At 35.2% G+C, this 14,787-nt stretch overlaps 1 protein-coding gene across 1 annotated transcript; it reads right to left on the minus strand.

The window, feature by feature from the left end:
- Positions 1 to 1,110: 1,110 nt before the first annotated feature.
- LOC149783827 (uncharacterized) lies at positions 1,111 to 5,013 on the minus strand. The gene has a single exon (XM_089932032.1). The coding sequence runs from the start codon at positions 4,862 to 4,864 to the stop codon at positions 2,879 to 2,881; it is 1,986 nt and encodes a 661-aa protein (XP_089788158.1). The 5' UTR covers positions 4,865 to 5,013; the 3' UTR covers positions 1,111 to 2,878.
- Positions 5,014 to 14,787: the final 9,774 nt, after the last annotated feature.

Consider the following 14,787-nt stretch of genomic DNA (forward strand, 5'->3'; position numbering starts at 1 on the left):
ATATTTTCTCTATAATGTAATTTTATGAAACTGAGAATCCAGTTATGTAATAAACTAATGATAATATACCTTTTAAATTTCCTTTTTATTTCTCTCTTTGAAAATGAGGAACCTGCAAGTTTATGTCAGTGACTCTCAGACATATGCTGGGGACTGAGTTGAATGAGTGAAGAGTGAAGAGTTTAGTGATTCATGAGTGAAGAATGGATCATTTCATGAGTGAAGAGTGAATCATATCATGAGTCAAAAGTGAATCATATCGTGAGTGAAGAGTGGATCATATCATGAGTGAAGAGTGAATCATATCATGAGTCAAGAGTGAATCATATCATGAGTCAAGAGTGAATCATATCATGAGTGAAGAGTGGATCATATCATGAGTGAAGAGTGAATCATATCATGAGTCAAGAGACCAGGACTCCTCACCCTGAAACTCTGTTGACAGCCCAGACTGAAGATTAGCGGTAACTTTAGATGAGTGTGCTTGTTATGGAGGGGGGGTATTGAGAAAATTGTGAATACTGTCGTGAAAGACTTCTTGAGGACAAAATCCTATAGTATACAAAATACAACTGAAATCATAAAATGGCTCACATTGCAAATTACATGCTCTTCAATGCGTATCTCTAAAGCATGAGCATAATCTTTGTTTAAGATTCCAAGGGATTACCAGACATACGATATATATATATATATATATATATATATATATATATATATATATATATATATATATATATATATATATATATATACCTGTATGTAGCCATCTGCATATGAATAGGATCGTACATAAGTTATATAATTTGATTGATGAGTGAGCCATCATTACTGGACATATATGATATATATTTATTGATTTATGGACATAAAGCCATGATATATAAAAAAGGGTTGTAAGTAGACAGGTGAGTATCATTCAAAGGGAAGTGGACAAAGGAAGCAGAAGAATGTCCACTCTAGTTTTGATCCAGTTATAGTATTGCATACAAATTGATTAACATTGTTATAAGCATGTTAAAGATACTAACAAAACACACGCAAATAACTATATACTGTTATACACTTATATTCCTAATCTATGTAATAGAAAGAAGCAAAATCAGCAAATTTTGTCAAATTCAACAGATAAATTTATTGTCCAAGTTACAAAGTGAAAAGTTAAGAGTAACATTAAATATGAATCCCAAATAATCCTAAATGTTAGATCACAAGAATTCTAATATTGAATTTATAGATGTACCAACAATATTGAATGTGTTGATGTACCATTAGTCTTGATGTATCACATTGACACCTCTCTAAATATAGCTTAACACAACTAAACGTGATTCAACAGACTGATATTAAGATAGAATCAATACTTCTGTTTACCACAACCTTATATAAAAACCAAAGACACAATAAAATGACCAGGATGTGTGTCACAAGACCTTTTTTCTGAAACATGCAAAGTTTGTAAATAAAGCTAAACTTTGAACTCATATATGAGCAAACAACTTATTTATACATTACAAATATAACAAAAACAATAAGAATAGTCAGCTATGAAAAACCTCAAATTCACTCAATTACTGACAAAGGTCAAGGACATAATACATATTAAATATAAATAACAATACATTGATCATTGAGAGGAATGGATGGTTTCATAGATATATAGTAGATAGATAGATAGATAGACATATATATAGATAGATAGACATACATACATACATACATATAGATAGATAAATAGATAGATAGATAGACATACATACAGAGAGACAGACAGACAGATAGATAGAGGCAAAAATTAAAGGACTGCATTTTCTGCTGACAGGTGGTTTTGTAGGTAGGTAGTTGCATATCATAAAGAAGGAGAATTTAGGCTGCAAGACATATGGCAAGGATCCGTTTCTATATGTGTCTGTCACAGTGGTTGTAGTCTCAAAAATTTCTTAAGATATTACATAATTAAGTGTACATATTTTAGCATGCTTACCATGCATGTGTTGCTGAAACAACCATGATATGCATTGTAAATTTTAAATTGATCATCCTAATCACTTCATTTTTAGTAGATCCGAGAAGACACAAATATTTTGACATTGCATAAAGTTGTTTGCATCGGACAATTTATTTTATGATGTATTTAACACCCTATAATTGAATCTTTTCTTAGTAGATAAATTAAATCAGTAATATGACATATAGTTTTTTTTAAACAGCGTGGTAGCATTCAATTTTGTTTAACATTACAATAAATTCTTCATTATATCAACACATATGAAGAACATCATATCATTCATTAAGGTCATTGTTCCAGAAACCATGTACAAGCAGTTATACTAGGGCAGAGTAGGGGTGTTGCAGAAAGTGTACCAAGTCTCTCTTGTTACTTAAATTAAATTTGCTCAAGTGATGCTAAGAGTCCTTGTGATATCCATATGCCTGATGAGAGAGGAAAGAAAATCTCATGGACTCGACAGATTGCACTAATAGAAACAATTAAAATAATTGACCCATGGAAGGAACCTCCGGTCATATTTAATTAATGTCTCTGCTGTCGAGTCAAGTGCACATATATACATACATACATACAGACAGACAGACATGCATGCATGCATGCATGCAGTCAGCCATATAAATAGATCTGTGAATGATCAGCAAGAAATCAAGAAAGATACACAGATTGATAGGTAGAAAATTTAACTTTAGAAATAGTAATAAGAAATAGTTTGATTATTTTATCATTCATGAGTAATGATAAACTGCTTCATACAATAAACATTCCCATAAGACTTTCATTCAAAACTAAAATTAAATGCAGCTATTATTTATATTCCCCTGTGAATAAAAGACTGTTCATTTTCTTCATTGTTTTTCAGGGTAAGTACTACTTATGTACAAAATAGTGAAGTTTCCTATTCATTTGATTTGTGACAACAAAATTATCCATACTGTCATTGAAGGAAATTCCTCTTGGTTGTTTTGGAACTCCAGAAGTAATTATCTGGAGTGTAACGCCATCAGGTGAAAGTTTATGAATGTTGGTAGAGCCGAATCCCACAGCATAGACATTATCCTCTCTGTCTACTGCTACAGACATTGGATAATTCAGGTCTTTGGATGAGTAGACGAAGTACTGTTTTCCATCTGTAACACCAAAACAGTACACTGCATTGGCACCACTGACAGATATGTAGACACGTGACTTTGACATATCTAAAGCAGCATGAGCCCAATATGTTGATTGACAATCAAATTCATGGTGAAGTCTGACATCTCCATTCCTAGTGAAAAGGCTCCAGTAACATTTCGTACTATAAGAATCACCAGATGGGCCAGAGACTAGGATCTCCTCCCTGGTCATTGAAGCAATACTACAACATTTATACTTAGTTGTTAGAGTTCCTGTGTCACTGATGGAGTGGTCCCTGATGGACATAAACTGGACAATTTTCTTATCAGGCAGTGTTATAGCAACTTCATTGTCTCCTATTAGACACATGCCATCAAAAGGATTTGAAGGCAATATAAAGCTTGTGATGAAGTTATATGACTTGTCAAACATGCAGCAGGTTTTGTTCCTGTTATCTGCCAAAACTATATATCCATCAGGTAACTGGATGATACCTTGATATAAAGGGTTGTCGTGACTTGGACAGTGAACACCAACAACGTTCAAGCACTCCAACGTTTGTTTATGAAGCGGTACCATAAGATTTGTGCAATGCATTTCCTTACTATCTCTTTGACATGCTACTGTCACTAAACCTCTTCCATTTTGAGAAAGTATCGCTTTCATATTGCTATCGAGTTCAAGTCTTATTCTTAAGGAATCCACTCTTTCAAACTTTTCTCTAATCTGATCACCGTAACATTGTAGCTGCTTCACTATTTTGTTATTCACCAGAAACATTTGTGTATCAGACCCATACTGACCAACTGTCTCTAAAAGCACTAGAGAGTTTCTAATGGCACTTACCAAAGAATGACATTGATGATTTTGTTCTTGTTTTGTGATCAACCACTCCTTGTAAATTCGGTTTCCCTCAAGCTTCACCATCTGCTCAATATCATCCAGCACTGCATTCAGCTTCTTTCTGATGTCTCCGATCTCAGCAGAAATACTATTAACATCTGACTCGAGCATGCCTAAGTTTTCTTCATTCATCTCCATGAAATTCTTGAGATGATCTTCTAATTTGCGCATTTGCTCCATTATTTTCTGTGAATTCATCTTCTTCAGGAGACCTGGAAGACTGTGTTTCAACTCGAGCACATTCTGACAGGTTTTGTGGATATGAAAAAAGCACATGCCACACAAGGCAATCTCATGGCCCATGCAGTAATACTTAATATCCTCATTATCATGCTCCGGACACCCTGATACCTCGGTAAGCCTTAATCGGTTTTCAGGATTGCTCTCCCATTCATCTGTGGTTATCATCCGATGGCTTTTACTCATTTTCATATTTTGATGATATACAGCACAGTTATCGCACATGAACTCTTCACATATAACACAAAATTTCTTAGCATGGTTGGTAGAACTGTCTGATTTATTCACACACACCTCGCATGAACGCTCTACTTTCGATATGCCACCTAGCGGAAATGGACTGTGAGGGAATAAAGAAGCCCATTTTTCTGCAGATTTTTCTGTATTTGCAGGCCTAGCTACTGCTCTACATACTGGACACATAAATCCATCAAATGACTTCCCGGTACAACTAGCCTTTTTTGTTATATAGTCCTGAAGACAGTGTTCACAAAATGAATGCAAGCACGGCAGCTGACGGGGCAAGGTGAACACATCCAGACAAATCGGACATTCCTGTCGATCTTTAGAGTAAGAATCGGTGACTGCAGTAGCCATTTAAACAAACACAGAAAGACAGATTTGTCAGACGTTTATAAAGTTATTTTAACGATAACTGGCCTTGAGTGTTTCACTTATCTGCCTCTAACATGTAGCCTAGCATATGTGATAGTTCAGGTTATCGTCCGGGTTGATATGTATGTATTGTTGACCTTAATTTGGAACCGGAACCAGTTGTGAAAACCCTGCACCGATTTCTACATGGCCAGCGATATACCGGGAACATGTAGTATGTATGTCTGTATGTATGTCTACTATACCTACTATACCGGTAAGAGTTAAACTCTGTGTTCACTACGTATATACCACTATGTCATTCCTGTAAATATTGGATCACGTGTTAATTTTGGTCGAAAATAAAATTTATATCAAGTAAGAACGAATATTTTTTTTCAATTAGGCAAAGTGATATTCATAAAGTGTACAAAATATCGCAAATTTCCATTCTAAATGCATATGAAAATGTGATTTCTAAATGTCAACATGAAGACCCACTCCATGACCTTCTTGAATTTGTAACCAAGAAAAACCTATTTAATATTTATAGTTTAGCATCATACAAATAAATACATTATTTAAAAGATAGCAATGTTTACCTTAGAACAATAGCCTATATTAATCCAAGTTAAAACCAAAAGGTCGCCCTCGCATCAACACTGCGCAGACGTTGGTCCCCTCCAAGGTGGAGGAGTATGTGTCCGTCCTGGACCAGGCTCTCCGGGACCTGCCACAGCCAAGTGGAATGCCATTAAGGTGCCATCAACAGCACAGCAATGTCCATATTTGGCAAGAAGGAACAGCCCAGTCAGGACTGGTTCAACACACACCTTTCAATGGTTGAACCAATAATCGAGGACAAACGAAAGGCCTTTGTAGCTTACAAAAATGCCCCGATGAACAGACGCTTGCTGGCCTCATAAGTGTCTGAATCACCACCCAACTCATCGCTAGACAGTGCGTAAACGAGTACTGACAGTAACTGTGTGAAGGAATCCAGCGCAGTGCCGAGTCTGGAAACATCCAAGTTATGTACAGTGGCATTAAGAAGGCTCTAGGCCTACAGTGAAAGGGGTTGCCCACCCCCCATCCCCCGAAATCTCTGACGAGAGAGAAGATCACAGACCGTGAGCAACATATTGCCAGATGGGTGGAGCACTACTAAGAGATATACTCCAACGTCAATCCCCGATGTGGCCTTTAGCAGCAGAAAGAATCTGCCCACCTTGCAGGAGTTCAACAAAGTGCCCACCTTATAGGTGCTCAGCAAAGCAATCGACTCCCTCCCAAGCGACAAAGCACCAGGTAGCGACAGTTTCACGTCAGAAGCTGTCAAACTTGGGAAACCAACATTGCTTCAGCCACTGCATGAGCTATTCTGCCTCTGCTAGGAGGAAGGAGCAGTCCCCCAAGACATGCGCGACGCCACGATTGTGACCCTTTACAAAAACAAGGGCGACCGTAGTGACTGCAATAATTAGAGGGATCTCGCTCCTGTGCATTGTTGGCAAAGTGTACTCCCGCATAATACTCAACAGCCTACAGACAGCAAGATCAGACACTCTACATGATGTTCATTGACCTCACCAAGGCTTTCGACCTGGACAGGAGGAAGGGCCTATTTGAAATTCTCAGTAAGATCGGTTCCCCCTCCCCTATACATACAGACAAAAAACCTGCAGCATGATAATATTTTTCCATGCCGATGTGAAGGAAACAGTCCTGTATGATGAATTCTCCTCAGACTCCTCCCCCATCAACAGTGGCATGAAGCAGGGCTGCTTTCTGGTGCCGACCATTCTTCTTCCTTCCCCTCTCCTATACTCAACTTCCATATACGTTGCCTAAAACGCATCCTAGAAATCAACTGGCAAGACCGCGTCCCACAAAGCGAGACCCTGCAGCGTGCCAGTATCCGCAGCATGTATTCCACGCTGAGCAAATACAGCCTTATATGGCTAGGACACGTCCGACGCATAGAGGATGGGAGGCTGCCAAAGGATACCCTATATGGACAGCTAGCCACCAGCACCAGAAGAGTCAGCGCCCCTCACTCCATTCGAAGGATTTGTGCAAGAGGGACATGAATGGATGCGACATCTTACCCGACGGTTGGGAATTGCAGGCCAAGGACCGAGGCACCTGGTGACTGATGGTAAGCAAGGGCATGACAGTCACTGATGTGAGGAGAGGCCAGATGGTGGCAGACAAACGTGAGAGAAAGAACAGCATCCCACCCGAAGCTATCAAACGTGGGAAACCACCATATGTATATTTAATTTGTATTGTATGTTCGTTTTTGTCTATCATAATATGTTATGTATATTTAATTTGTATTGTGTGTTCGATTTTTGTGCATCATAATATGTTATATATATCTAATTTGTATTGTGTGTTGGTTTTCTTGTCCATCATAATGTGTTATGCATATCTAATTTGTATTGTGTGTAGGTTTCTTGTCCATTATTGTAAGATTTAATTTGCATTGTGTGTTGTTTTGTTTTTTTGTCTATCATTATATGTTATGTATATCTAATTTGTATTGTGTGAATATTTTTTGTCCATCATTATATATATATATATATATATATATATATATATATATATATATATATATATATATATATATATATAAATTTGTATTGTGTGCTAGGTTTTTATCCATTTATAATATGTAATGTATATCTACATTGTATTGTGTGTTGCTTTTTTGTCCATCATAAGATGTTATGTAATTTAATTTGTATGCGTGTTGGTTTTGTTGTCCATCATAATAAGTTATGTATATTTAATTTGCATTGCGTGTTGTTTTTTTTTGTCCATCACTATGTTTTGTATATTTAATTTGTATTGTGTGTTGGATTTTTGGCCATCATTATATGTTTTGTTTATTTAATTTGTATTGTGTGTTGGTCTTTTTGACCAGTATAATATGTTATGTATATATATATTTTGTATTGTGTGTTGGTTTTTTGTTCATCATAATATTTTATGTATATTTAGTTTGTATTGTGTGTTGGTTTTTTTGCCCATCATTACATGTTATGTTTATCTAATTTGCATTGTGTGTTGGTTTTTTGTCCATCATTATATGCTATGTATATCTAATTTGTATTGTGTGTTGTGGGTTTTTTGTCCATCATAATATTTTATGTATATTTAGTTTGTATTGTGTGTTGGTTTTTTTGCCCATCATTACATGTTATGTTTATCTAATTTGCATTGTGTGTTGGTTTTTTGTCCATCATTATATGCTATGTACATCTAATTTGTATTGTGTGTTGTGGGTTTTTTTGTCCATCATAATATTTTATGTATATTTAATTTGCATTGTGTGGGGTTTTTTTTGTTGTAAATCATAATATGTTATGTAGATTTAATTTGTATTGTGTGTTGTTTTTTGGTCCATCATTATAATTTATGTATATCTAATTTGTACTGTGTGTAGATTTTTTGTCCATCATTATAAGTTATGTATATCTAATTTGTATTGTGTGTTGGAATTTTTGTCTATCATTATATGTTATGTAAATTTAATTTGTATTGTGTGTTGGTTTTTTGTCCATCGTTATATGTTATGTATATTCGTTTTTTATTTGTGTGAATGATCTGGGATAGGAGTTTTAGCCTTCTTGAATAATGTCTTTTTCTTGAATAATATATGACATAGCTAACTTTTTTATATCATTGTAGATTATATATTACAAAGATTATTATTTGTGGGTATACATGTTCATCTGGATTTGATTTCAATATATGGGTTTTCCACTTGGAAATACATGGTATACCTGTTGTTTGTCATGTTCGCTACTAATGTTGTAGTAATATGGCCTGATATATTTGACAACTTAGAATGATCAACGAATGAACTTTTGACCCTCGTCCTGACACTCATATTGTGAGTTACCATTTCACCCTCATTTGCATTTAAATTAAGCTGAAATATCATATCTGGTAATGGAGATACTGAAGTCTTGTTCAGTTGTATGGAATATTACTCAATTAACATTAAACATTCAATCAGTGTTTAAAGACCATTCATCTTATCACTCCAGATACAACAGAATATCATACAGACGTGTTAAACATTAGATATATTAAAGGGATAGGAAACCCCTTAGCATTACAGACATATTACATTATACAATGGCTAATCTCTTAAAGTGTGCATGCGGTTTATCAATACTTCAGCATAATCCTGGCTATACAATTGCCAGTTACACTTAGAATTTGAATAAACAGCAACTTGTATCATCACATGCATGCATGTATGTATGTATGTATGTGTGTATGTTTTGTGTGTGTGTGTGTGTGTGTGTGTGTGTGTATGCAGGTATGTATGTATATTTGTATGTATGTATGTATGTAGGTAGGTAGGTATGAACAGAAATGCCAGGAAGCAGGACAAAAGTTAATTTCTAGAACACTCTGATGCTAAAATTGTAAAATAGAATGTGGCCAACATCGGGTAGGCTAGGTATTTGTATGAGGGAATTCCAATAAATATGACCCAGACCCAAATAAATCTTTACTTCTACTGATTGTAATATTTAACGTAGAGAAATATTTACTATGTATTATTGTTTTGCCAAAATTAAGACAACATCATTGGATTTTGTAACATATTCATACATGACATTCACAACAGAAATATTGCATGTAATTAACTACCTGTAATTATGCACAAATTGTTTAACTACTGTTAAAGAATCCATCAGTATTTATAAACCATTCATTGTATCATTCCAGCTACAACATAATATCATACAGACTTAAGTTAAAAGGTTGATATATTAGATACATTAGAAAACCCTTTAGTCTGACAGACCTATTACGTAACATACTGGCTAACCTTGTGAGGTTCCAGCAGTACTTATGTATGTGGGTGGGTGTGGGCGTGGGGAATATCAACACTTAGAACAATCATGGATACATAGTGCCAAGTATTAGTGAGAATTTGAGAAACTGATATATTTGCTTGAAAATAGAATCATTTCAAATATTTATGTAGATAAACATGTATACCAAATTCCATTTGTCTATCTTATGTGAGTTTTGTTAAATTGTGCAAATAGTGCTATTGTACACAAAGTCGAAGAGGAGTAAGAAAATAACAATAACTGATGAAAAGTCCTGACAATCCAAAATCACAAAGGTGCCTATTAAATTTCTTTCATTTTACTATGTTTTGTTTTTCTTCTAATGCCACTGTCCCACAATTCATATATGTGCAAGAAAAAAGATCGAAAACTTGCTGTAATTAACTGAAAATCTAATTGGGTCAATTGCATATGAATACAAATAGGCCTACCCAATTTATGGTTTCTAACACAAGTAGTTTAGAGTCAATTGTGATAACACAGTTCTTTTAAATTAATCTAAGCCCAAAAGTTAGAAATGTGTCAAATAAAATTTAATCTTTTGTACTGAACTGAAAATCAAATATGCTCATCTACATTCAAATACAAATAAGACTACCAGATTTCATGTGTGGTCTTCACTAACAATGCTATTGTCATAAAGTAAAACCAGAATCTAAAAGTTACAAAAATGTGTAAAGATAAAGTTGCTATAAAGAATTGAAAATCTAATAAGGTCGTCCACTCCCAACATGTTGTTTGACATGTTATAGACTTTCAATCACATGGTCATGTGGTGAGAGAGCAGCAGATTGCTATTGCAGTAGAGACATAACAATATAAAAAGTAAAAAGTTAACAGAACTTCAGGAAGATAAACTTTTCCAAATAAAAATAAACATGTAGTCCTACAATATTAAAGACAATGTAATAATATTAGATTCTTCTAAAACTATACAAAGTAAAATATAAAAATAACAAGTATACATTTTTAAACTTTTGGGGAGAAAGTTTGTAAGAGAAATTTCTTTCTTTAAAATATTCATGGATTTTCTTATGTGGTACAGTTTCAGTAATCTCACTAGCATTCACACCAAAACACACCTGTTTCACAGATGTAAATCATTACGCTATGGGAATGTGTTCCACTGCCAGTGAACACTAGCAAGATATGCACTGTAGTCAAGGTTGACCCTTCAGGAGGTATGCCTGGACCAGGTATGTGTGTCCTATATGTGAGTGGCATACTACCACTGTCATCTTTGCATATCATGCATGCCATTTCCTAAATGGTGATTTAATATTCTACGCTTATTTGTGGAGTTTTCTTTCCAAATATTTTGCTTATGTGAATTCACTAGAATGTTGGATTTAACACCAGGTTGTTTCAATTAATACCTATAGTACATATATGCCATATAGTACTATATATGTACATACAGTACAAATATAATGCCACTTAGTACTAGATAAGTAATGTACCATAAAGTACTATTTAAGCACATAAATTACAAATATGTCATATAGTACAAATGCGCCATATGGTACTATATAAGTACACATAGTACAAGGAAGCCATATAGAACAAATACACCCTACAGTACTATATAAATACACACAGTACAAGTACAACATATTGTACTATATAAGTAAAAATAGAAAAAATACACAATATATTAAGTACATACAGTACAAATACATCATACAGTATTATATAAGTATATGTAGTACAAATATGTCATATAGAACAAATACATTATAAAGTACTATATAAACACATAAAGTATCAATACACCATATAATATGATAAGATAAAAGATACTAAGTAAAAATGCAAAACTTCTGTGAAAGATACATAAATGCAATAAATACATTAACAAAGTAAAGGACAATTTCATAAACATATATATCAAAACTTGTTATATAAACTACATTCCCTAAAAACAGATTATAAAGAACACCTTGACAGTGACTTGCCTCTCAAAAAAGTGCCTGCCATCTCTTGCAACTCCCATTTAGTGTGGAATGAAGAAGAAAAATAATGTGCTGACAGAACATGGATGGCCCATCATACTGTCTGAAAGTAACCTAGATGCAAAACCGAACCAATGCATGATTGACAGGGTTGATACTACATGCCACTATTACAATCATGGTGTGACCAGTAGATGGATGGTCAGGGGTGATACTAGATGTCACTATTACAGTCATGGTGTGATAAATGGATTGATAGTCCAGGGTGATAATACACGCCACTATTACAGTGATGGTGTGATAAATGGATTGATGGTCCAGGGTGATAATACACGCCACTATTACAGTGATGGTGTGATAAATGGATTGATGGTCCAGGGTGATAATACACGCCACTATTACAGTGATGGTGTGATAAATGGATTGATAGTCCAGGGTGATAATACACGCCACTATTACAGTGATGGTGTGATAAATGGATTGATAGTCCAGGGTGATAATACACGCCACTATTACAGTGATGGTGTGTTCAATGGATTGATGGTCCAGGGTGATACTAGGTGCCACTATTACAGTCATGGTGGGGCATAAAAACCTAACCAAGGTGTTATAAATGGCTGTATGACAAAGGTCAACACTACATGATCATGTTACTGTCATGATGGTTTATACAAATCCACACTCAGATGGTTATCATTAATAATACAGATATGTCTTGGCTGCCTTTTTAATTGCAAGATTCCAAGACAGTCCCATCTTGATACAACTGACAAATAAGGCCTCTATGGCTGCAAAAGTCTGACTAACAACAAAAGAATATTTTTTACTGCATTGAAGAATTCATTTAATGCACTCAGATGTAACCAATAATACAATATTACACTATTTGCCAAAAAAGAACTATTCCCGATCTGGCAACACAGTTCTGTGCATGATACATGGGTCTACACTGTTTGCACTTTGATTAGTGTGGCATGGCTAACTAAGACCTTGTACAGGACCAGAAATGTGATATAAGCTTGATGTCCTAAACAATATGATGCAACTGATGCAACAATTCTATGTCAATATGGGGTTTGGTAGGATTGGGGTGGGGTGCTCCCAATATCTTATTTACATTACGTATGGAAGTCCCACCCAGGCTCGATTTTGTAGGAAGTAAAAGTAGTGATAGAGAGAGGTAATGCTCCGAGCCCAAAGCCAGCAATGCCTGACAGTTACATTATTGGGAACTCAAAGGTGAATTCAAAGGAATAACATATTAATACAATTCAATATTCAAATGATAATAATTTCCTAATCACTCTTCTCCCTCTCGACCAAGTGATATCCTATTTCATCTTGTGATTTATAGTGTGAGATCGCTTTTCCACCTGTCACTGTTTTCTACTCATCTGTGTCTCTCCTATCCCGCCAATTCATTATCTCCTTCCGACTTCCCTCCTAACTCCTTCTCTTTCACTGCTCTTTCTCCAATTTCTCCTCCTCGACTCCTCTTCTTCCTGCTCCTCATTGACTCTGCTCTCCGACTAACCTTCAATTCACAATCGACTTCTCCTACTAGTCTCTATTCCGTCTCTCTCCTAGAGACTCGGGACTAGACCACACCGGAAGTCTGTCCCCTAAAGGATTCATGTGAAAACACAAAGACGTTAGCATATTTCCTTAGCCATCTCGTCTCACACTACACCAACAATCAATCATCAGATAAAGGCTATTTCATTATTAGGTCACGCATTCATGGACATCGAAATACCAAAACGCTCTTGTATGGTAAACAACGTCGTAATAAAAGCTCGTTATGAACTACTTATCATACAGACATCAATAAATTGCGTCACATCCGTATATATATATATATATATATATATATATATATATATATATATATATATATATATATATATATTCTTAATCTCATTATACTGAACAATATCACAGCAATCAGACGCATCTATTTACATTACAGTCCCACAAGTGTACACACATATTCAAATATCCAAATTAACTAATTTTACACACTGCAACCATTTTCAAAAGTTACAATTCAATTCAGCAGTTGCAAAATCTAGAATATCACATGAATAGATGCACTAATTTACTACGAATTAACCAAATAGCGAATTACAGTATTAATTCTAACTACGAGCTAGCAATCTACATAATTCTTTACAGAATGATAGACCATTTCTCAAATACGCATGTAAATTTAACACTACAAAGGTAATTCTACGTACTAACGATTCTAGTAATGAAGTATACATGCTGCACATAATTACAATTACAATGTCGTAATATTCTGCAACAATCGAGCAAATAACTCACTGACCGTTACGAAGCTTTGTCTTTCCTTAGAATTGCCTATGTTTTCCCACCAATTCACGAGTGGCTTCCCGGAATTATTACTACAACTTCTTAGCACGATGTTTCACAATGACTGGGATTTCTAGTCTAAAGTACTCAGTTAAATTCGGGTTGAAACGGTGACCACAATTCCGATTGGATATCGATTCTATCCTGTTATATTCAACTTAGCAGACAATGCTCCTGCCGTCTGTCAGCGTGGTCATATTTACGACGCCAATAAGGGTCCTTTGTTCTTCAACAAAGCTTTCAACGTCCACGTTAGATTTTTGACACCCCAAAAGGCTGGGCTCTCGTAACAAATACGAACAGAACCACTATAGCCGCGGGGTATAGTATATATACATGACTTCTAACCAATTCTTGTGTTCTTGACTTACGAAATCGCGGGCAGGCAACGTGACAGTCAACGGGGCCCATAACTCACTACAATAACACAAAATGTCAACACTGTCCTGTGTCTTTCTGAGTGGAAAAACCATGAAGATTTTCACTTGTTATTACTTGATAGATATGAAAAGCCAATGCTTATGGAAACAATTAGTTCAAACATTTTAAAATGTAGTGTATCTACAGTGTGATCGATACTGCCATATTGTAGAGGTGATATGAATGACTGATATGAAAGTGCCTCGTCAATGATTAATTGTTTCTTCAAGAGGTTGTATTCTATTGACTGCAGTACTGAAATGGGTAAATTCACCAGTACATAACACCAGAATAAAAA

This window comes from Sinohyriopsis cumingii, chromosome 14 (assembly GCF_028554795.1).
Source record: "Sinohyriopsis cumingii isolate HCF-2022 chromosome 14, ASM2855479v2, whole genome shotgun sequence".
NCBI lineage: Eukaryota > Metazoa > Mollusca > Bivalvia > Unionida > Unionidae > Sinohyriopsis > Sinohyriopsis cumingii.